The 26,141-nt window shown below is 36.3% G+C and overlaps 1 protein-coding gene and 1 long non-coding RNA gene across 5 annotated transcripts in view; one reads left to right on the top strand and one right to left on the bottom strand.

Annotated features, from left to right (window-relative positions):
• LOC134654145 (uncharacterized) overlaps positions 1–26,141 on the bottom strand; it is a 299,175-nt gene that overhangs the window by 4,827 nt on the left and 268,207 nt on the right. The gene's annotated exons all lie outside the window — the stretch shown is intronic.
• The window catches only part of LOC134654116 (cGMP-dependent protein kinase, isozyme 2 forms cD4/T1/T3A/T3B), a 123,701-nt gene that overhangs the window by 70,486 nt on the left and 27,074 nt on the right, over positions 1–26,141 (top strand). Inside the window, exons 2-3 of one of the 4 annotated variants that reach the window (XM_063509547.1) lie at positions 3,313–3,838; positions 9,496–9,662. In XM_063509547.1, the coding sequence (XP_063365617.1) occupies positions 3,420–3,838; positions 9,496–9,662 (586 nt within the window). In that variant the 5' untranslated portion in view covers positions 3,313–3,419. Of the gene's footprint in view, positions 1–3,305; positions 3,839–9,495; positions 9,663–17,878; positions 18,004–21,700; positions 23,537–26,141 lie in introns of those variants that run through there. The other 3 variants (XM_063509548.1, XM_063509545.1, XM_063509546.1) reach the window with 3 other exon arrangements.

Here is a 26,141-nt window from a genome sequence, read left to right as displayed (position 1 = left end):
TAAATCATCCATACATGAATTAACAACAAATAACAGTGCTTAATTATGTGGTTTCTTTAGGAACAAATAAGAAGATGACGTTCATTGTCGCACTTGTTCTTATTAAATGTATAAATTTCCTTAATAAAAGCAAAATTGTAGTTATTCGTACAATTTGATGATCTCAATATATAATATAAGTGTTAGACCTTAGAGATCTTAGACGCACTGTCTTTTCGGATTGCATCCTAATTGTAAGCAAATTTATATACGTAAATATTTACGTCAAAATCACTTTTATCTATGTAGTCTTGCTGCATGACACCAAACTTTCTTTACTTACAGTAAGTACTTAATAAGTGCACATTTATTTATTTATTTATTTTATTTTTTTAGTCAAACAGCATTACAGTAAAACCAAGGCACTGTGAAACTACAAAATAAAATACAAAACAAAGAAACAATACATGAGAATAAAATACTAAGTTTTAAACATTGGATTTGGGCGACGACGTAACAGCGTGGCTCCGTTGCGTCGTCTGACTCGGCGTAGGGTTCGAGAGGTTGCCCCGGAACCGCCGAAACACCACACCCTTCGGCCAGAAGTCTGCGCTTGCGATGGTGTCCTGCAGCGGTCGCGGCACGCGCACTACAAATGAACTGAACTGCACATAGTGACGCGACTGTAGCTGGTGCACCCTCAGCGTGTAGCCAGTCTTCCGGCGGACGTACTCCACCACCTCGTCACATTAGTGACATTAGTCACAGGCAGGACTTCTTTATAATTCGTTCGGGAGAACGCTAAATTGCGAATATGCATTAATAAAATAATATAGAATAGAGATCGTTTATTCGGGGCAATAAGGCATATAAGAAGAAAACAACACGTAACGTAACACAACTTAACATATAAGCCACGAAATGGTACCGACTCGGCTCCCGGCTAAAGGTTTTATTTTTATTAGTAGCGTTGAATGCAAGTGTTAAATTAATTTTAATTGACGTTATATTTCTCAGATTGATCTAGAATATTATAGCCGCATACCGCTTCCATGCCAAAGCAAATTCCAAGATTTACCTCTGATCTGCGATCCAAGGCATAACGTGTCTACCATTTCCTGAGGTAAACATCACCTTACCACGTGCAGACTCGCATGTCCTTACGTCATGATGGGATACTTCGGCTAATGGAGCCGGCGTTTGCCGTGATAACGTCAATCCACTGAATAGCCAAACTGTCAACCTGGCTAAAACGGGCTTAAATAGACGAGTGACGTCAGTGGTGTCATGGAGATTATCCAGCTTTTATATATTATCGCCAAATTAAACATGATAGAGTAAATTGCACTAATAAGATAAATATGTACAAGTAAATTGCAAATTATATTCGTAGGTAGGTACCTAAAGATAATAGTATTAAAACATTCGTAGTAGATAAAAACTGTCTGTCAGTTTTGATATTGCCTATAAAACTTTCATGCCATTAAATTCAGACTATTTTATTACTGGACCCATTGTAAGACTATTAGGTTTAAAAATAAATTAAAGGTAATTCGCGATATGGCTAAAGGCTGATAGCTATCATTTATCATTCTTCAAATATTTAAATTAAGTACTTAAAGTAGCCATTAACGTGATTTATTAATTGCATTGAATGTTTATACTTTTAAAAGGCACCTGTTAAATGTATGATCCCTTCAAGATTATCTGCTTTTTATTAGAGGTGATTCTTTGCGTTCGGCTTGATTTTGACGTCAGCTATTTTCTGTTCTATAGGTAGCACGTATAAGAATTTTATCACTATTTACTCAAAATAATTATTATGAAGTTTACACATTCTCCATACCTACTTAGGTCTTCTGAATGCTTGGATTTGCAGAAAATAAACGATTAGGCATAAATTGGGATTTAAGATTGGTTGTAAATGTTTAATGTATCAAACAACAACATACAATCTGGGCTTCCATCCAACGTGAGAAACAGGTCTAGGTCAGCTTGAAGACAGCTATTAGCTACACAGATTGCAACAAAATGTGCTTAAGTGATAACACTGCTGCCGTGTTAAATATCATTTGCGTAGCTTCATCGTAAATTATTTATGATATTCATTTTTTTTGTCGCAAATCTTGCCATATTTTCAAAAAATCACCGTCGATAATCAATCAATTACGCAGCGTACCGTACTATTACCTACCAATATGTCAATGTGACCTTACCCTGAACACACCTCTGCTATACTTAGAAAGGTATCGCTTACACCGGTGGATCGACCTTAAAAAATTACCTACGCATGTAGCAACTAGTTCTTTTTACACTCCCACTTTTAAAACAACTATTGATTTAGAGAATAATGAGTATAGTGACATGAGTGACATAAATATAACAAGACAAAATGTCACTACCATTTATAGCTGTCGAGGACGACATTAAGAAAATAACAACACGTGCTACACAATCATCGATTGTGATTGTTTTATTTCTTATGTTATGAATACTATTCATTCTTTGGAAGTTGTTTAGTAACAGCTTTTCAAACATTTTAGAATTCAGGAGCATCACGCGCTTTACATTAGCTTGCTTCACGTGATGAAGTCATCACTAGATAATAACCTCAATTAACCAGTACCTATTTTAAAATGGCGCTCAGAATGTTGCACTTTCTGTTTTACGGCCAAATTTGCATAGACCTTCATTAAACCGTCACGCGAGATCATAAAAATCCAAATGGGCCTTCGCAAAGTCCTCACTTGAGGCGGCCGACGGAAGAACGATTGTATTTATATTTGAATAGTTCAGCTTTGATGGGTGGTTAGTAGTTAATCAAGTTTGATTAGAACGTATCGTATCGTATGTACACTAAGCGAAATGTACATTGTATATGTAGTCGAATTTACTGTCGTTGAAAGGGTCAACTAATTTAAACTTTGAGCCAGTCTCCAAGTGGCTTGGCTCGACTTGAACTATACGACATACTCATTTGTTTAATGTCTTTCGGAACAATGGGAGTGAACGAGTGAAGCTTCTTGATTATTCTAGGCACACTGGTTACTTTTAACCATTGAACACACCACTTGTTTTCTACGGAATTGTTTCTAAACAGTGGTTAAGTTTTCATTTTTCAAATTTACATTGTGCGAGTCTTCTAACTCTGTCAAATAAATTGGTGGTACATATTTAGAAGTTGTGACGTAAGTACGTAATCATGAGTGTTAGGCAACATGTATAAATTTATATATATTATGTAACAAATTGACAGCTTAATACTTTTGACGAGTAGATATTTATCTTTATCTATTATCCATATTAGCGATAACAAAACACTTTATTACACAGTTAGCGCTTGTAAAACTTGTGCAGTGAACGTGTGAAAAATTATTATGAAATTACATTCGGAACATTAAATTGCGTCACAGTGACCAAATAATTAAACCGTGACAAAAATGGCGCAAACGCATACACAGTGCAAAATGGATCACAATTACAAATTGGAGAAGAAATATCTCGAGATGAAGCGGCTAGTGATAGAAAAGACAGAAGAATTAAAACGTAGAGATAAAATTATCGCTCTCCTTGAAAACGAAATAGACGAAAGAGATGCTACAATAAGATATTTGAAAAATGAAATTGACAAATTCAGACAAGTTGTTAAGCCTTTGACTAGACAGATATTAGACAGTCATAGAAATGGAACAGATGGCGAAGAAGATGGATTTGTGATGAAATCGCCGGGCGTGGAAAATACTAGAGTGTTGCCACTTATTGAGCCGCGGCTCAAAAGAACCGCCATATCAGCTGAGCCGTTATCATCTCTCACTCAAGACAATGAGATGAAATTAGTCAAGATACCCAAAAGCAGCAAGTGAGTATGCTTAAAACCTAATCTATTAAAAATAATTGTCTAGCTAGTTTGGGACACGTTTTTTGAAACAATTTTACAAAACATTTTTAGCTCGTCGGTAAATGTAGGTATGTAGGTAGGTACTTGCAATAAGGATTCATCGTCGTGTTAAAGTAAACAAATTTAAACGACGGGTCGTTGACAGGTCGAAAGTGTCGCAACGGCTAATTTTATCTGATACATAACTATTTGTAATACATATGTACCTAAGTACATGGATTGAATGGAATTTCCTGTAGTTGGCTATTAACCTCTAGCCACCCAGACGCGTTATAAAAGTCTTCTATTCCATTGTGTTTTGAATGTTTATTTAGCAAATGTTAATTTCTAACACGTTAGAGTAACAACAAATTATTAATTTGCACATAAATTAAAAATTGTCTGGAAGTCAATATATTTTTAATTCTAGACAAGAAGGCTACAGTAGGTATATATTAGTATAGTAACTAATAGGTAAATATAAAATTACATATTTGCAAAGATAATTTGATATTTGTAAAGTAGTGTAAGACCTGGTAGGGTCATCCTTTATCTGATATAAGTTCTATAAGTTGCACAAAACAACAGATTTTGACTTTGATTCACCAAACGGAAGGAAGTTTATTATGTCATATCTCAGTACCTCTAGAGTGTCTAGAGATATAGCTAGTTTGTATTAGCATACCCATTGTAGATTTAATTGGTCTACTCATGAGTTCACCCTGTCAATACTGTCATCCATCAAACTGATTGAATTTCACAGTAGGCCTGTGAATGGGACCGTCCGAGGCCAACATGTGTTAGCTGGGGTACCTTGGCTGAACCCATTTGGTATAATTGCGTACGGTGCGAACCTCAAGTATGTCCTCGCCATCGGCTGTGTCACGATTGATGAGATAAATCAAAGGCCATATACGGTGGCATCGTTTGTCGTAGATGTCGTTAAAACAAATACCTAGTTAGTTATTCAGTTATTTTTAAGGTTATTTGCCAATTTGTTGAGGACTCCTCCAGAGGAGGCTTTTACTTTAGGCACATTCACATATCATTATTTTCATTAAAAAAATATGGTTGTCTGTAAAGTCGGTTTACGGACGCATACGGACGATAATTTTGCGTGATAACGTCACAAGAAAACATTGAAGACAAATTGCATATTTTTATACGTTACCATGGAGATCTGTCCACAACGTGACACTTGTTCGTGCATGCTACCGGTGTTCATCGATTTATAAGACGTTATCACGTCAAAATAAGTTCTCAGCCGCTTTCCGTTAAGGAAAATAGACCAACAAACATTGATGACAATCATGAGTCACTAGCTTCCTAATGTTATTTTTAGGTCAGAATTTGTAATATTCGACCTTACCACGTATCGTTTGTCGCTCCCATGCCGTGCACACCAAATGGCATCTACTTCCGAATATGACAAGCTATTGTCACAGAATAAATAATAGTACTAAGTACAGAAGACTCACTCTCTAAGAAAACGCGTCTGTTACGATCAGCACAGATATGGCCGCTAGGTGGCGACAGCGCCACGCGCGGCTTATGGCTTTCCCCAAAATTGGGGCCGAACGGATGTACTTTTAGCTACCTGTAGCAAAGCGACGAAATCGCGGAGTGAGACATGCCTGCTATTGTTGTATTTCAACCGGTCGTTCTTGACCTTATCACGTCAACGCAAACATAAGAGTTCCGGTGGCTGAAATCGGAACTAACGTTGTCACGTACAAGCTGCAGTCTAGTTCAGTGGCAGTGGCGCCACATTTTGCTGAATTGGTGGATGGCAAAAAACATGGTATTAATTTTGTTTTAAGGGATAAAATGCCACTTGCACCATTCCACTAACCCGGTGTTAACCGGTTAAACCTGGAGTTACCATGGTTACGAGTACAATTTTACACTGGGTTAATGGTTTAACCGCTTAACCCCGGGTTAGTGGGATGGTGCAAGTGACCCCAAGAGTCAGTTGCATTGAAGCTACCAAACATAATATGTAAAAAACTAGTCATTTGCTGTGTTGACGAGAATGCAACCAAAGTTACTTAATAAACGGCTATAGATATACTTAACGGAACCTCTAATAGCGAAACACACCAAAATTTACTATACTAGCTAGTGACTATACAATATACATACAGACAGACTTACTAAGTTGGTCACTACTCTAGTTAGGTCTAGAAACTGGTGTACCCTACCATTTGTGATCATCATGACTATAATTGATATCTATCATTCCGAGTATTCCGCCAAATATTTTTTTAGGTGTTATATTTATGAGCCACAGATACTGGAAATGAAATAAAAGAAGTTTAATTTAATTTATCGTGAAAAAAAAATTGCATACGTACTTATTGCAGGTGTTCAATTTATGCAAGTAATGGTTGTCAATGATGTCGTCATTTTTATGACAAAATTATTTTATCATTTGCAAAAGATAAGTATTTTACGTTTAATTTTAGGTACGCTATTTAAGTATCAACGAATGTTTTATTGGAGGATTGACGATATCTGATAAAAAAGAGAGGAAATGTACAAAAACCACCGACTCGCTAAAAGGCCACCAAGTATTTTTACATAGGGAGTTAGGGAAGTATAAAGCTACTTATAGTTGGTAAAACCGTCAGTAAATAAGAACAAAAAAAACTATAGGTACTCATCCTATTCTATTGGGTGCCAGTACTAGCGTAAGACAAATATAGTATGATTCTCTCTGTCTATGTTTGAAATGAGACAGACGAGACAGTCCTTTGACCGACTATACTTAACCCTACTTACGTGTGGTCGTGTGGTGTAAACGCACGCCCGCTCGAGGCGAATAATGTAAGAGAAGTAATATTTTAGCCCATAATACCTTATCTCAGCAATCAGGATAGCCTAGCTAGCAGTCGTTACGCCTAACAGCCCATCATTAGAGCCTGATCTTTTCATAAATCTGTCTTCTAGTTTATGAGGGACTTAAAGGTTATCCTTGTTAAGTCTATTACTGATGTTGCTCAGAACTTATTGGTCTCATGTAATGTTTGACATCTGACCATTAACTACTGATGTATGTACCGCTTTCTGCTGTAAGCCAGTAATTATTGGCTGATTGATAGACTATGGGGCCGGGTATAATAAATTTAGCACCTTTTAAGTGTAATTAAATATTTTGTATAAATTGCGGGTTGCTCAGAAGTCTATAATTTACGGGAGTCTAGAAGTTGAGTGTGAATTCAAGAAAACGTGGCTAATATCGAAGACTATTTAATGCGCTTTGCCAGAAAACGGCATAAGAAAAAACGAGGCACTTACCAAATACCATTCAAACTATATTTTTTTCCTAGGTAGTAAATTCAGAATTAAGTTGTCAGCTGCAGAGGCATATGACAGTCTTGCAATTTTTTGTGTCTGACTGAAGTTTCGGTTTTGTCAGGTTTCGGCATAAAATTCCTGTTTCGGCCTGAGGTTCTGTTTTGGCCAAAAAAACTGCCGAATTTTTCGGCCGCGCCGATCTGTATTTCCAGTTTCCGCATAAAAAATATGTTTAGACCGAAGGTTCGGTTACGGCCTAAACTAGAGCAACACCGAACCTTTGGTTTCTGTTTCGGTAAAAACTGCGGTTTCGGTCCGCCACTACGGTAGTCATTTTGTTTACAGGACGGGTCAGTTATATCTGAAGCCCACTTTACAAAACTCTGTGATTGCAATTTACAAAAGAAACAGTCAAGTTGTTTATGACATTTCCAATTGTATGGACAGTCTTTGTATAACACTTTAAACTCTCGCGTTTTGTACACATATTTAATTACACAAACGGGTCTACCACGATATAACTTCATTGTTTTTGCCTTTAATTCCGACGTTTCAGCTGAGTTGCACCAGCAAACCATTCCCAGTCGGAATTAAAGGTAAAAACAATAAAATTATATCGCAGTCTATAGGTATTTTATTTATAGTCTCTGGTATTATTCTTTAACAATTTTACATCGTTTGCGTTGTTGCTGTCTACTTTTAGTTTACAAACCAGTGTAAAGTGGAGTACCTATATTAGGTGCTAAATAGGTAGGTACTTACTCATTCTATATATGTATGAAGGTACCTTATTATTTAGCATCGATTAGGTAACCGAGAAAATGTTTTTACCCCAACGACTATGAATAGTATGAATTGACTGTCGCAATACTTTAACACCTGTTTTTTTTACGTTGGGAAAATGCGCACGCATCCCTTCTCGAGGGGAGCAAGACGGGTATGACGGACTAAAGGGCGAGAGCCTACTACCGTCTAAAAAGTTTTTAGTAAAAACCCAACGAGTGCCACCTCCGCCTATAACGGAGCGGCGCAAGATCGCGGTGAGCATTCAACTGCGACGCTCCAGCGGGCAGCCCGCAACCGGGCTGCAGGCTCTATGGGGCATTAAGTAATTTAGTGCCCCCCGTTCAATGGTAGGTACTACCATAGCGGGTGATTCCCCAATCCCCACAAGGGTCTACTAGGGCGGAGGTAGCAAATGCGCATAACGTCTGCGGCGACCTCCTGGCCTACGTCGACGGAGCGGGTGCGCTTCCGGATCGAATATTTTAACACCTAGGTAGTTTGTAGCAATTCAGAAACCATACCATTGGCAACTTGAAGGGCTCTAGCGCCTTAAAAAACAAAAATATCAAAAAAAGCAAAACGGTCCGACACAGATATTGATAATATTAATCTTTGTTGAAAAAATCCTTGCTCTAGCTTCAAAACCCACGGAGGAAACAGTCGAGTACGTTTGTATGGAGAAATGAGCACTCCTGTTGGCTCTTAATCAATGATATTATAGGTGAACCAGGATCTATTGAGGGTGCGCCATGTTGCGGAATTTCACTGGAACAAATTTTTTCATACTACACTGAATTGTCACCCTATACATGAGAATAACAGCGCCCTCTTGACAATTATCATATATTACTGGTCAGGCTATATATAACCATAGATAGGTTATACTCATACTTGAGGAGCACAAAAAATACTTCCATATTTATTTCTGTGCCTCCGAAGAAATTTGTTATATTTGATTAATTTACTCATTCCATCCATCTTTGTCACACTCGTTGTTAAACATAAGGTCGTCTCTTTCTCTTTCGGTGTGCGGGAGCTCGTTAGCACGTGCACATTTCTCGCTTGTCCAGCCGCGTCTAAAGGCAACTTGTCCAATTTGTCACAGGGTAAACGCTTCAATTTTGGAACGCCTATAACCTATCTTGAGTTATAAATCATTGCGATTAATGCGATAATTTGTAGGTAAATAGGTAAATGTAATACTTATTATCTATTGATAATCTGGTAGAAAAAATCCTTATTATTATTTATCGTTTAAAATAGTGTTAAAACTGCAAAAGAGTTTCCCATCATTTTATGGCATAGATACGTTATCTAATCTTATAGGTAAGTATATTTAAAGTAAGCTTAACTCGATTACGATTCGGATAGACAGATAAATATGTATACTAATTTATCCGAATGATTATTATGAATGAACATAGGGAAAACTTTCTCATTAATTGAATAATAAACCCACAGTGTTTGTTGATGATAATACTTCAATTTTATTATTTCTTAAACCTATACGTATTGTCTAAGAAAATTTCTCTTAACCCAAACTTTTTCGATTTCAGATCTCGGGAACTCATCAAGAGCGCGATACTAGACAATGACTTCATGAAGAATCTTGAGATGACGCAGATCCGCGAGATCGTGGACTGCATGTATCCAGTAGAATATGCCGCGGGAAGCCTCATCATCAAGGAAGGAGATGTCGGCAGCATCGTGTATGTTATGGAAGGTAAATTAATAAATAACAATTTATATAAACTGTTTCGAAGCCATCTAGTGGCGAGTAGAATAACTAATATACTTATACGTACGTGCTGCCATCTATTAGTCTGTCGCTTAAACGTATAACGCCGCGCAGCTTACCAAGAGTGGCACTAGTTTCGCTATTCACCGCTAGATGGCGGTTTTGTCAAAATATGTTTAGTTCTGTTAGCGTAGTATAGATGGCGTCAGTATTAAAGACCACTTGATTTTTCGGAATTTTTAAGGAAATTTTAGAATCAAATAATATACTGCGTATAGTAGCGTATTACTTGCCAATTCTCTTTGGTCAAACTATTGATTAATAAAAATATATTTAGGTACAAATACCTACTAAACAAAGTATATACCTTCATGACATAGGTACTCGTATTCGTACGTATAAATATATGAATACGATCCCGAAAATATAATGCTGATGTTATTAAAATATAATAATTACTGTGTATAAAATACTAATACAAAAGTAAAAACTGCTACTAAATAAGTAGCAATTTTTACTTTGTGGACTTCAACGTAGGTTTGATTCTCGACTATTTTATTCAATAAAAACTCAACAAGTACCAAGAAAACATAAACATGAACACGTTAAGAACCAGGTACTTTCCCTGAGCCGTGTGCGAGAAAGCGGAAAAGCAGGCGATTTTCCTGCGGCGGCTCGGAACTAGTGGAACTAGTTTTCCGCCGTGCGATACCGAATGCTTTCGCACCTATTAGGAAAATACTTGGCAAATTATTGTACTGTAAAAAATGTTTCGTTAAATTATAGGTAATGTTTATAGTCCGGAAAAATTTATTAGCACATTAGCTAGGCTAAAATAAAAATAATTACCTACTGTTAACTTCTGCCTGTCGTTATTTGTATGTCCGGATCGTAGCAAGTGGAAATCCGTGGTCTATGCCTACCCCTCCGGGAAATAGGCGTGATTATATTATGTATGTATGTTATTTGTTTTTTTTTGTAGAGGGATTTGAAGGCATTTGGTAACAAAATGATCAAGGCCCGATTCGAACAATGTTTATAAGAATAAATCACAGGGGTATACCGATTTGCCAGTGTTAAAAGTGATATTAATTTAGGTACTAGTATTTGCTAGTATTGATAAAAAAAAAACATGCGACAAACAAAAACACAATAATAATATATCATTACTTTACTACGAGTACCTACTTCCAATCACCTACAAAATAGATATAATTTGAAATCAATTGCTTTTTTTACGCGGAAGGCGAGTCCTAGGCAATTGTTATGATTTATTATGATTGACAACAATAGTTCGACAACAATAGTTCGCTATTTGTTCGCTTCCATTATTTACAAAATATTTATGTTAAATAATAATAGACTTGTCCTTGTTAAACCCGGATATGTCATAAGTGTCATAACCGAATGAATTCAAGTCTAAGTCATCAATATACATGAAATTCAGTAAGGTTAAACAAAGAGGCGAAGTTGTATGAGTCAAGGATCTATGGCTCATGTAGCTGACTCAACGGCGACATTGCATACACAACATCTTGGAGGATATAATCAAACGGAGACGCCATGTCTGTAATTTTCTGTACAAAACAGTCTGCCGATTTTTGCGGGGGAGGGGAACGTCAAATGTATGCGTAACGTAAAAATAGCCATGTCAGATAAACGTCAGTCCATACATTGTGTATGACCGTTGGCCGCCTATTTTCGACAGAGGGGAAAGCCTGTTAATGGCTACTCCGTTTAGTTGTATCCTCCAAGCACAACATACATGTCTCAAAAACAACTTAATCTATGTCATTTTTAACGTTTAAGTATACGAGTATACTCATACTAGCTATGATGGGTATACTGCTCTTGTAATTCAAGATAAATACTTGTATTTTATGTAATTTTTCACATTAAGCGAAATGTAAATTTCTTTGAGAAATAAAGTTCTTTAAACCTAAACAAAAATAAGTTACGGTAAATATGTAACAATTATGAATCTAATACGATCTTTTATAGTCTTCTGCTTTCATAGTTATTGATTTTTAAAAAGTGTTTTTCAATTAAAAGACATGTCAAAATCGCTTACCTTCTTTCAAGTTCTTTCTAATGCAAAAAAAAAACGAACTATAGCTTTTGGCTATGTGCAATTCCGTGGATACTCATTTCATGCGGATAAGGTTTCAACTTTGCACAATAAATGTCAAGTGTGCACATATAATTGTGTGTACTTATTTGCAGCAATCAAATAAACGCTAATAAAAATCGTACTCAAAAATCTGTCCCATATTTCTTTCTTGGCCGATATTAAGTGCTGGACATAGTTTTGGGCAAAATGTGTCCACTCATAATTTTTACACTTGACTGTATCACCGAATATTCGTAGTAGAATGTAGAGCGAAATAATAAGTGTAACCACATTTACCCCTAATGCGTTAAATCTTTAAGAATGTGTTTCGTTTTCTAATTTATTTTAATATCAGGAAGAAAGTAGTTTTTTCTGCAGTAAGAACTCAATATAAGGCCAGAACTCAATATATGTGCCTTTATATAATCGATTACCTATATCACTGCAGTTGGGTAAATTTCAAAATAGTTGTTCACAAAGTTAACAATTTAATGATTGGCAAATTAAGTTAAAAGTTAATTCTTTAAGTCTTAAGACTAAAATTAGTCATACGTATAGGTACTCGTATATACCTATATAATATAGATAACTAGCTTTTGCCCGCGACTTCGTCTGCGTGGAGTTAGTAATTTGGGTAGCTTATTTTTACCCAACCCAATCTGCTTTTTAACGATTCCCCATACAAACTTCCACCCCCCTTTTCACCCCCTTAAAGGGTGATTTTTGAGATAAAAACTATCCTATGTCCTTCCCCGAGACTCAAACTATCTCCATACCAAATTTCAACTAAATCGGTTCAGCGGTTTAAGCGTGAAGAGGTAACAAACATACAGACAGACAGACAGACACACTTTCGCATTTATAATATTAGTATGGATTTCTGTTATGCGGGCTCTACACTCGCCCGCTTTGTTATAAGTACTTATTTCTTAGAATTGTGTGATTTTCTAAATCCATCATCAATTTGCCTAAACGGCATAACAGTGCTTAACTACTTGACTAGCGAACAGCACCTAGGTAGGTATACCGAGAATAAAAAAGACACTTCATAAATGGTTTTCCAAGTACACAGAAACACATATAACGATGCATGTCATTCGTTTTCACTCAAAAGAAACTTAGAAAAAGTATTGTAGAAGAACGTTAATAGCGCACTTAGGCATTAATGTGTAACTTTAAGCACAGGCAAGTCACGCAAATTATCAGCCACGTGCCATAAACAACCGCTGTATTATCAGCTCAAATAGCTGACCATTATCCCATCGGCCATCGTAAACATGACTACACACAAATTACAAGTGATCGGCAGAATGGCTACACTTTCACTTACAATTTTCCAACTTAGGATAGCTATAAACCAGTTAAAGTATTCAAAAATGCTAATCTGTATTGTAAGCTTATCTGTCTCTAAGCAACTGCATTTAGTTATGAACGAGAGATCTGACCTTCCATTAAGGCCAAGTTCTTAGAGTGTCGAGTTCTGAGCTTCTGAGAATCGATCATGGACTGTAATAGGTGATTATGAGCTACCTCTATCCGCACGCGACAGATATTAGGAGATATAAGCTATTAAGTATCAAAATTAATCCGCTTTGAAGAGTTTGAAGTTATCCCAATGCCCCTTAAATAAAGAATATTTTGTTTATGTAGCGTAACCTGGCCTTAAATGCAAGTATCGGAATAGAATCAAGATCCAATGACGTCACCCTTTCTGTTTCTGTTGAAGTTTGTTGGTCGGCTAGACGGCAAAAACTTGACAAGGTCTCGATCTCGGACGGCAAGGCCAATCACGCATTGTCACTAGAAGTTTTTGCTGACGGTAACGTAATAGGGGCCTGACAATGAAATGCGATATCTATTTACGTTTAGGGAAACCAATAGAGTATCCGTTTTCTTTGAGAAATCGGAATTTAAAGTAATATGACACGTGCACAATGATCACGGGATGCGATGAAAATACACCAATATTCTGTATATCGCAATAGCAATAACAAAATTGCCTCGCATATTGCAGCTATATTTTACTGCCTTCATTAACAAAGTCCGAGCAAGTCTAGGGGCCTGTTTCTCAAAAGCTTGTAACTTTTAATACAAGTGGAAGTCCGTTTTCTAACAAAAGTTGTCAAAAAGTGACATCCGCTTGTATTACAACAAGCTTTTGAGAAACTGGCCCGAGGTCTTTATTTGTATCAATCATTACATGTGTGTAATTAAGTTACATACGCAAAATATTTATTACCGCTTAGGTTATCCAATAGGTCAACGTTTTATAACGTACAGTTATTTGGACTTACCACATAGATACAATTTAGGCATGTCATGTCTGTTTGTTTTGAATATTGTCGTCGTTTAATTTTGTTCTCTAAATCGAAGTGATGTTAGGTATCTATATCTGTATTATCTGTATTGTATAGAGGTGTTTCAAAACGTGGTGTTCTGTAGAATCGTGGGCAATAGGCAATTTTCAAGTAAGTCCCAGTTGCTTGAGGCGAGAACGTTGGGCAATAAAATAATATTACTACGGCCTTAATGTTCCCCAAGCTTTAAGTTTATTGTCTGAAATTCTGTTACGAGAAGCCAGTCTGTTTATAAAGTAGGTGTTTTGTTATTGGGAGATTGTTTTTAAACAGAAATTGGCCAATGGCTTTTATCTGGGTGAAAAACTCAAAAGAATCCTGGCTAAATCGATACTTGTTATATATATATATATTGTATATGTACTTACCTAACTACGTTCATTGAAATTGTAAGAGCGCTTTTCCAGAACTGATTTACAAACATTGCTCCTTAGTATGTATTCTATTTTCAATCTACTAATTAAACTCCTTTATAATGGTTGGATGTCTAGTTTGTCTAGTGCTTAATTTTGGGTACGAATCTGTGAGTACGGTGACAGTGAACGATGCTAAATTAATCTAATAATTCTTCTTGTATCAAAAACGTCAACATTGTACGAGAGAAAATCTTCGCGTGATAGCGGACCATAACTCGGCATCGGCATTTTAACTTTTTTGCCGGAAAGATCATTAATCTTGGCACTGTTTCTAGATCAATTAGTATCCATTACACGTTCTTATTCCTAGGTAAGTGGCGGAAAATAAATCAGTCTAGGCCAAAAGTCCCCTCGTTATCAAAGTCTCTGTCCATTCGTGCTGCACATCTACGTATTTATAATAATTCGTTTCTTTCCGATCGCCTTCTACGCAAATACGAATTCTGACGATTAGTCTATCCACATCACGCGATCTTTCTCGACAATGTTAATCGGATACATACGGATACGCGAATGCATATATTATAGTCGTTTAGTTTACCTGATTTCTGTTTCAGACTTTATTAAGTCAGTCAGGAACCGCAAATATATGAGATTTATAAGTTTAGTAATGTTAAATTATTGTTAATCCGGATAAAACGTTGATAATTACAAGGTGCGTTAAAGATAATTTTCTGTCGATTACTTGAAAAATCAACCAAGGACGCTCAACTTTCAATTTTGGTTTTCAACTTACAACGCAATGTAATATGCACTTTAAACTAAATGAGCACTTAGGACCTAAATATTATTTCTGATGATTATTATCACGTTCATGTTGAAAAAGGTCACCAGTTAAAATAGTCATCCATACAAATAAAATTACCAGTTCCGTGTTTGACATTACACGCATTAGAATCCCGACGATATCAATTAGGAACCCTTCCCTTAACTAACTCATTGTGGTCTGAGGAATGTTAATCGTAGGAACATCCATTGATCCAATAGGAGGTACCTAATAGGGGAGAATGCCCGTATGTCGCATTATTCCTGCATTGTTCAATCAAAAGCATCATGCAGAGTTCCACTTGAATGATTGTGAATAAGATGTTCTTAACTGTACAATTTGCTGCTTACTCCGTTATGTAGATCTTATGTTCAGTCTTATGTTTCCTTTTCGTAAGTAATTCCTGTGTGTGGCAAGCTCAGTAGTTTATCTGGAAGAATTCTATAACGAGGAAATTTTAATTTGGTTTTTATCGATACGTAAAAGGAGACGTTTATAAACGTAGCCGAGGTAGAAAGTTTGTAAAGAGTTACGCAAATAGGTATGGCTGATGTAAACCGCAGGAGCAAATACATGATTATTATTCAAGCCCGCCGCGCTAAGCAAAAACAATACAAGCTACTATTTCCAGCTTCTGACACAGAAACGTGAATTGTACCTAATTGTTGGTTTTGTTATTTTTTTGGTGCTAAGCTAATTTCTGGTGTTTATGCTTTTTGCTTTTCCAAGCCTGTCTTTCTGAAAAGTTCGGATGAGTCGGTCAGGCAGAAAATTCCATCGAAGAAAAATATTATGACAGAAAATGGTTAACTAACGGCTTAACTGTGTACATTTTAATTGTCATACGAAAATAAGTGAAAAGGCCTTCACACAATTTTACTGGTAGTCATGAATGTCAAGATGAATAATACAGAAATGCCTATCTAATGAAACATTGTCAAAACAAACGAAGACAACAATAAATACGTGACAACATTGTCGTAGCTATGGCAACAACAATAAAATGTGAATTTTATTAGTCACAGCAAAACGTTAGTAACATACCTTCATCCAATTGAATACTTGGGGTTTATATTTAAGAAAGTACAGGTCATCTAATGGCTTAGTAAGGCAATATCAAAATATTTTTATGCGCAGAAGCTGAGCTGAAGTAATGAAATATCAGATCGTAAAAGTGAAATCATCACGATTTTTGCAGCCTTGACCGCGGTCTGATTTACATCATCTGTGGCTTCGGATATAAATTTGCATCCTATTCCATTTCTACTTTTACTTTGAACTTTCGATCTCTGAATTGGCAATAGTTCGCGAAATGTCAAATGCACATACTCTTTAGTGGTTATTTTCTGAACTCGGCAAATTTATGATGAGGTAGCATTTGTATCTTTTTTATTGTCTGTTCGACTAAAAGTAATAAGTAAATATTCTAGTCAAGTATGAAACGCATTTTAATTAATTGATACTGTTGGTGGACTTAATGTTCTTTTTCCTAGATGATTTAAAGTGGAGATGATCTCATCCATCGGCTATCGTTTGTCTTAGTTGTTTGTATCGTTTGTCCTACAAGAAATGGAAGTATACCTGCAGTCAGAGAAATCGTTACAAGTAGCATATTCTATCGCTATCATCCAATTTGCAATTTTCATCGCTTGGCTGAATTGTCTTAGCATTTTGCAATATCTAGAATTTCTCTTAATGTTTATCGACATCTTTATTGCTTCTTGCCTTTCTGTTTGTATAAATTTACTTTTACTCAAGTAGTGAATACTTAACCAAGTGCTTTAAAATCTAGAGGTTTTAGCAACTCTTTAATCCATGCGTCCGCTAAAAGAATTATACAATACACTGTAATTAAGTGCTTATGTTCCTTTTGTTTCATAAGAACATTTCCTTTCACTGCTGTTTTAATTATTTACGTTGTCTTCAAGGATAACGCCGATACTTTAATATTGAGTATCGTTTAATTCCGTATTACACTAAGTGCCAATTTACCATTATCATCTCAATGATTTGGCGTATATGTAATGATTATAATGTAGGTACGTTCCAATCGTTCCATCCTTATTGCAAAATTTGCTTTTGGTAACAGTTTGAAGGTGATCTTCGGCGGTCACTTCGTACCTTGATCTGGTTTAGACTAGTCAAACGCAGTTCTTGTTTCATTATTCAAGAAGTTTATTATTAGTCCAGCTAGATTGGTTGTTTTGAATTCGGTGTGCATTGATAACGCTTAGTAAAATAATAGACATACGATAGAAAGAACTCGAATGAAACCACGAGCAACGATGATACGTACCTACCTTATAATTGTGTTGTAGTAGTTTTATGAAAGAAACCGGTTCTCATTTTGCATTTTTTGTCAGAATATAGGTCAGTCAACCGAAAAATCCCTCCCGTCTACCAGCTTGTCTAGCTTTTGTATTATTATTACGAAGTTCTCTGGAGCTTTTGATCCAGGTATATCTCGCTTGTCTGTATGGGGTGGTCTCGCTTGCACGAATGCACGCGTCACCCGTGCGTGCGCCGGAGTTGATTCTTGAGTCTTGACTAGGGCAGTAAGCGGAGCGGCGCTGACGTGATTGGTCGCTGCGGTCGCGGCACTTCGCGTTCTGAATTTAAAATAGTCGTGATCGCGTTTACTGTGAAAGACAAAGACCTGTGGCTTATGTTAAGTTTGGTTTGTGAATACTTGTGCTGCTACTGTGGTTTGTGTCGTGTCTGAAATAGTGATGATTATTATGCTTTTTTTCGCGGAAGTTGCAGCTGTCACCTCAGACAAATTTCAAAGGATCTCAAGTGTTAATCTTGATATTGAAGTTTCCGGATTGGATACCCACTTTATGCTATAACAACCTTGCGTTATATTGCTATTTACTGATATGATGTAGTTGAACTTTACTGTGTTGTAAAATATGTCAGAATATTTATTGATTTCATTGTTTACAAACATGGTTAGGTGATGGACAATAATTATAAATAAGCAAATAATGAATCATTAGAATTGTTGATGACTACGCATGCACATAGGTATGATATGTTATGTTTCGAACTATAAGAAATCTGAAAGTCGTATTTTCGAAGGCTCTCCACACTCCTCCAAGGTTACTAGCAGCCATTCTCGAGTTTGCGTGCACTACTGGATGTTATTTGCCGTGAAAGTATTTTTCATTGTTTCACACTATAGATGCTTACGTATTTATATTAATCCTCATCTGAACTTTCTAAGGCTGCGTAGTTTCACATCGTGACATTTTTATCACCTACATCTATTTGAATATCTTGAGGCTGAATGTTAGAATTGGTATTTATTAACCCGCCTCGACTTCGATTGCATTGTTCTGAGTGTACTGCCCCATATAACTGACGGACTCGTTTAATAATTAATGAACTGTTGCTTCAACATGAATCGGTTAGTGCCTCGTGGAAAATTTTCAAATAATTCACACTTTTTACAAACACACACTTACATTTCAGTTACTACTATTGTACCGGTTTTGCTCGGATCATTCGATATGTAGTTTATGTTCTTTAGCAAACAAGTCTTTAGCAAACATATAAAGTAAATACAACATAGCATACAAAGGAGAAAAACTTAACATAGCAATACTTAACAAAGTAGAATTTAAAATTTATATCGGGGGTTCATTCATACTGTGCAGCAACTCCGCCTCCAAAATATTCACTGACAAAATACAAGATAGTATACCATACCACCCCATACAGGCAAGACAAGATAGAATTTAATGTCATTAACGGGTTTAACGCGATTATATTTAATTATTTTACCTTTTTTTTAGTGTTGACAACATTTTGATGTCGAGGACATTTCCATTAAAATAACGTGAGAACATCCTCAAATTCATTACGGACACGGTTCATCAAAATATCCTTTAGTAGGCTTATTTGGAAATAATCGAAGTAAATAAAATGAATAAATTGGGATACCTACATACAAATAACACATCCACATTTTATAGGTATCATCATAATGTTGGTACAATAAAATGGTTTTATACCGTTATAAGTTACAAAAATACAACTACATTATTACAGTGGTATTAAAAATTTGCAAAGATACACAAACACACGACGGTATGCTGAACATCATTCCACAGTCAAACAAATGTAGTTTTGTGGAGCTTTGTCCTTAACAAAAAAGTTGTAACTTCAGTGTAATAAATAGTTCAATTAACTAAAAATCTTTAAAAAAATATTTGATTCGCCAATTTATATTATTATGACTTTTACTATTGACTTCTTGAACTTCACTCGTAGTGGTCTAACCTATGACTTAACCAGCGTACTTGAAGATTAACGTCATGTTCGGCCTTCCAAAGAAAGATTAGAAAGTCAGATGTTTATCGCTTCGATTCGGTAAGCGGGTTGGACAGCACAGACAGCACAGTACACACGAAGGCAGTATGGCACGGCACGCGGCGTGGATGTGTTATTATGATTTTATCACAAATAATAACCTGAACCATTAGAAAGCCTATCAGACCATGACAATGTGTTGTAACTATTATTGTCATACCTACCTTTATAAATTATGTTTACAGCGCACACCTCTGATTTACCTACCTGTTGTTGAAAAGTTTTAGTCATCATAAACAAAACATGGATCATGATCAAGGTTGGGATAGCTAACAAACGTAAAAATATTTAAATAGCAAACAGTCAAATATTTCATTCATGACATTACGATTTAAAGATAACGGCCGCATTTATTCAGAGCATGGATGGAATAATAAGAGTTTATGTCATTGTGGTGAAAGGAACAGCATTGTCTTGGACTTAAGTAATATACCGTTACAGATATAAATAAACCTTTATAAGTGCTATTTGTGGCATTCAACCTCTGATCTATTCAGAGCTACAAAATACTTCATTATTTAAAACCAGCCTGTCTTTATTACGGACTAATCTTTCATTAAAAAAAGGGTTTCAATAGGTAAAGATTCACTCAAGCTAACAGATTATCTATATTGTTGAGCTCATTAGATAAACTATTATTGTTCTGTATACCTGTTTGACATTATTAACAACTAATCACGAGTCATTAAGTATTATATCTTTATTTATTTTTATCTTAGCCATAAACATTGAATGGAGTATCCCACGGAATACGGTTAAGCTATAATGACGGATCACGTATCGAATCGATACTGTATTCGTTTACCCGAGCCCATTAAGCCCGGTAGGTACAGCTGTTTTTCTCCGTTCCTGGAGAGATTCTCACGTCTCCTCTGGCCAGTCCGCTGAATATGTGGACCAACGAACTGGTTTCAACCCACTATCGGCTGCTATCTAGAAATCGTTTCCTATTAGCCCGATCATGCGTACAGTAATTGCAACTTATGCGTTACACTCCACTATCCATTTATACTGATTATTCAGTTAATTTGCAACAATCAATTACGCATCACCATTGTTTTATATTCGTTAATGTCTCGCATAAATTTTCTTTCTGCAGTACAATCAGAGTGAAAGTGCAGTTGATAACAATAAATGCCGCGTGGCTCACTCGGCCAGTCCCACTTATCTAATTTATTATGTAACTTCATTAGTTCATTCCATTTGCATTCATCTGATGGACTCCAAGCCCCAGTTATCGCTTCCTTATAGAATTAAGGTTTTGGGCCAAAGAACGGCTTGTGCAATACGTGCTTGCGTCCCGTGACGCATCCGTTCTTGCGAAATTTACCGTAGCTGATTTAGCGCTGATACTTTCATAAATTAATTCATAATTCACTTGAACAACTTTATTTTGTTTATTTTAATACTTATTTAGATCGTTATCGTGTTGTAATTTATTTCGAGGGTCAAGTAATCAGGCTACTATCTGTACGACTTGCGTCACTGCTGCTCCATTTGTACCAGGTCACTTGTAGTCTTCATGAACAAGTCAATAGCTACGTGTAAGAATGCCAGTTTGTGAATCTTTGAATATTAACTTGGCTTATGAAACAGAGGTCGTTTCTTTACGTTGCGCGCCCAAGCGTTTATGTTGCAAATGCTCATTGTTTCACAAATTAATATTTTCATACGTATTGAAACAATGAAGCCGGCAATTGCATGTTAATGTAGGTCTAGAGATGATTAAATAAGGTACCTACCATTACTAGGAATTTATACTCCGACACGTACATGCATCGGTAGAATAACGTACCTACAAGCAATTTGTATTGGTTTATTATCTTAAACTTAAATGGCAGGATTGAGATAATTGTTTAATATCGCTACAAGAAGCGTGACTACAATCAATTTCGTGTAGGTAGTATAGAGTAGGCAGATTAATCCCATACATCCGTTTAAATACCAAGCTAAGGTTGTTATAGCATATAATAAAATATCTATGATTTAAACAGTCTTAGGTCAATGCCGAATGAAGCCGAACAAAAAATTATTAACACGAGAAAATGACCATGATTGCGGTAGTGCACTATGACTTAATGACCTCAACCTAGAAACACTAGTCCGCTAACTCAATCATTGAATTGCGTCCGTCAAACGGGAACATGAAATTACTTTTTAATATGACCCATTCGATGATGCGAATAAATTGGGAATATTGTAATCTAAGCACGAAAATATGAAAATAAAACCGTATCCTGGAAAAGTGGTCATGGAGGACCCGTGGCTTTCGATAAGTGACAGGACGATGGACCTTGTGTACGCCGCCAACTGGGTCGGAGCAAGGAATCTCAGCGAATACAGGGAACATAGTAATTCACCACCAAAATCTCAATTTAATTCTATAACACGAAGCGAATCATGTAGAAACATTGGCCGCAATGCCGAACCAAATGGTAATAAAGAATACTCAAGAGAAGATAATGGATACTCTTATTCCAACAATGTTCCTAATGAAAATATATCTCAGTTAGCCAAGTATCAACAAAACATCGAGGAAAAAGCTAGAGCGAACAATAATCTCATCATGCAGAATAAGTTAAAACATAGTTATAGTTTTAAAGATATGCCCAATGGATATAGACCATCAACATTAAAAAGGGTGAAACGAAGAAATTTTACGGAATGGGATATTGAATCGTTTCCATCTAATGGGAAATCGCCGCCTGTTCCACCACAACGCAAAGATTCCCTCAAATATGCACATCGGCAAAGAAAGATTGACAAGAAACATCCACTACCAGATCCAGGTCCTGTACCTCCAGATCCGTTATCAGAATCTTACTACGAATATTATTCAAGAGTTAGTCAACAGGATAATAATACTGATAGCCAAAAACTTAATCAGTTACAAAAAGATCCAAGTAAGGATAATAAACAAAACGGAACTGGAACTGTTAGAGGTTTTAGCAACGACACAATGTACCAATTGATAAACTCTATGGCAACATTAGATTTAACGCCAATAAAATCCGGCAAAGAGAACACGGATTGCGAAGCGGAAGATTTGGGCATATATATGCGACCTATAAACGGCTCAGCATCTGCAAGCAATCGCCTAACTGAGAACACTACACAGCATACGACCGAACGAAACGGACGCATCGAAGATGCTAAACCTAGCTTTCGTTCTAAATCCCTCAGAGTTAAAAGCGAAGGGCGAGCACCTCTTCGAGCTTATCTCGATGTAGTTCAGCCTGACGGTGAGCCTCACAATGGTGTCACTATCACACAACCGAAAAGAAACATATCGCCAAGCGAACAGCTAATGATGATGCAGTACAAAATGTACAACGGAAACCAAAACCCTCCTACTGTAACTCCTGTGCCTGTGTCCGATGGATATCATTCGCTTGACAAAATTAAAGAAAGTGATAATCGGACTACAAACGGTGTTTCGAAACAACTTAAACCCGATAAATATGGCAAATTATACAATACAGTGAGAGTGAAAAGTGATGGTAGGTACGATAGGTATAATGACATTACAACTTTTGAGGCTCCGAAAGAACGTTCAGCGGAATCACGCGTCACCAACTGTAACGGTGTATACTCAAGAAGTGCTAAAAGTTCTTCGAGCGGTTCAGATTCTGATTTTTCTATTCCTAGACCTAAGTTAATTGTGCCTGTGCATACGTATGGAATGAGAAAAAGGAGGACTGGAAATCTTTGTCAGCGTGACAGCAATGCCACGGAAGCGTCTTTGGATGCCGGTATTTTGTTGGATGTTACTCGTTTGGAAGAAGATACAAGTGACCAACTGGCTGGAGTCCATCTTTCGTCTAATGGCGATCCAGGTAATACATCTTCTTTTGTTTAAATTTGTGATGATCTTGCTTGTAACAATCTAATAATTTTTAAGAAAAAAAAACCGACTTCCATGAGGGACACCCCGGTGAAAGAATAGTTATTTGTTTTACAAGGGGGCAAATTTGTTGTTTAACCCTCGTGCTTTGAAACCCTCGTAACGCTCAAGATTCCATTTTTCGAACCACTCGCTACGCTTGTGGTTCAATTTTGGAATCTTTCGCTTGCTCGGGTATCAATATTAGGTTCAGGTCCAGATAAAAGCCTGGATCCAGGTCCAGGCCTTGGTCCAGGTCCGGCTCCGGGTTTGAGTCTAGGTCCGGGTCCGAACCGGGCCGGGTCCGAGTCCGGGCCCTAGTCCGGATCCGGGTTCGGGTCCCAGTCCAAGTCGAAATCGAAATCGCCAAACGTGTACTATGCGTTGTTGAAGAGTTCTGTTCTGATCATCATCAGCAGTTCCAATGCATCAAATGCGACAGTTTTGAATGAAAATGCTTGATTTTTTGATGAAAATACAATAATCTCTATACGCATGCCTTTAAGATTTGAGGAGTTCCCTCGATTCCTCATAGATCCCATCATCAGAATTCGAGTTTGACAAAAATGTGGCTTAAAAACTTAACTTACTTAACAAACATAACGAAGAGGACAAATCGCCAAACGTGAACTATGCGTCGTAGAAGAGTTCCGTTCTGATCATCATCAGCAGTTCCATTCCACTTCATCAAATGTCACTTTTTTGAATGTATGTGCTTGATTTGTTGATAAAAACACAAAAATCACTATATGTATGCCTTTAAGATTTGAGGAGTTCCCTCGATTCCTCATGGATTCCATCATCAGAACTGAGTTTTGACAAAAACGGGACCAATCTGTATGCATATACGTACAATCAAAAAAAGAATTTTCAAAATCGGTCCAGTAATGACGGAGATATGGAGTAACAAACATAAAAAATAAAAAAAATAAAAATAAAAAAAAAACATACAACCGAATTGATAACCTCCTCCTTTTAGATTTGGAAGTCGGTTAAAAATAGAGACTTATCATATGTTACCACCCGAACACCGAACTTGTCTGTTTACTGATGTTGATCGATGACAGAATGTAATTGTTTACCTGCACAAGGTTACGAGTAGGTTAAATTAAAATATAAAGGGCCGTGCATTACATGTGCTATATAATTCTGACGTCGTTTGTTGAGAAATAATATTGTGGCTACTGTCATCACGTAGTATTGCACTATCAGTTACCCTCGTAATTGCATATTTATGTATGTCGTCATCAATTACTGACGTTTGTTTGTATACATTACCTTTACAAATTCATGCATTAATTATGAGGAAAACATCACAATCACAAGTGACAACTAGTTACATACCTTTAAATCATAGGTTGACTATTGAAAATTACATTCCGCGAACATTTGATTCATCACGAACTCGGTAATTACATAAGTAATCAGTCTTACAACAGGGACAAATCAATGATATGTTATAGCAGACTGCTTAATGATCTAGATTTACATATTTTTCATATAGTAAGCAACAAAAATCATGCAATAAAAAAACAAACAAACATTGCAGTTGCGATTTATCTTCGAGTCTACGATTCCATTCTAAAGCATACAGGTACATGTTAAAAAATCTATTCACTTTTGTTTTTATTTTACAATAATTCACGAGTAATTAATTTACAATAAAATTAAACGAAAAATTTAAAAAGTGTAAATATTTGATCGCAGAGAAAAGCAAACTTAACTATTGAATTTTTATAAAAAAAACATCTATCTACATTTAAAATGAAACTAGATGATAGTTTTAATTTATACCTCTTTTACGATTTTCAATTACTATTTATATACACTTCTTACTCTGAAATAACTCAAGTAAACTAAACGTGCGTACATGGTGTATGAACTTTTAACCCGCGCCAGTAAATGCTAGCAAGTTGCCTTGAAACACTTTCGATCTTTAGCGTCATTACTCTGCGTTCGCTGTAGAAACAACATTTAATCCGAATTATATAACTAAGTACTTCAATAATTACTAGAGAGAATAGAAGCAACTAAACATTTTCCGAAATTGCAACACGAGTTTGACATCATCTGTAAGCTAGTTTTTTTAAAGATAAAGAGATAAAAGATAGTTTATTCAAGTAGGCATATTACAATGCGCTTATGACGTCTTGCTCTGCTTCTGCGTCTGCTTCGCTTCGAGAAGATTTAAATCCCCCCTCACTTGGATTTTGTATGTATAATAATTTTAAACATGTACAAACAATTTCTTCTGTAAGAAAGCTAAAACAATTATCGTCTCGCTATGTCGGTGCTATTTTTCTTTATTGACAAGTTATTGATATCTCTTTGCCTTGTTGGAAAAGGTGTAAAAAATTACTAAGTTGCGTGTTAGAATATCAGTTAGCTTGACATTTCAATAGTTTCGTACGATGCGGGCTGTGAAATTTGTATCGCCGATTTTCCCAGTATTTTATAAAGAGAAATTTAACTCGATCATGATTATCTTTCTCTTTACTCATTTGCTACAGGCGTTTTTTTAATTTCACATCTTACTCGAGGTCATCCGCCGCGATCTC

The sequence above is a fragment of the Cydia amplana genome, chromosome 14 (genome assembly GCF_948474715.1).
Source record: "Cydia amplana chromosome 14, ilCydAmpl1.1, whole genome shotgun sequence".
Lineage (NCBI taxonomy): Eukaryota > Metazoa > Arthropoda > Insecta > Lepidoptera > Tortricidae > Cydia > Cydia amplana.
Note: the sequence above shows the minus strand (reverse complement) of the source record. Positions and strands in the feature narration are given on the sequence as shown.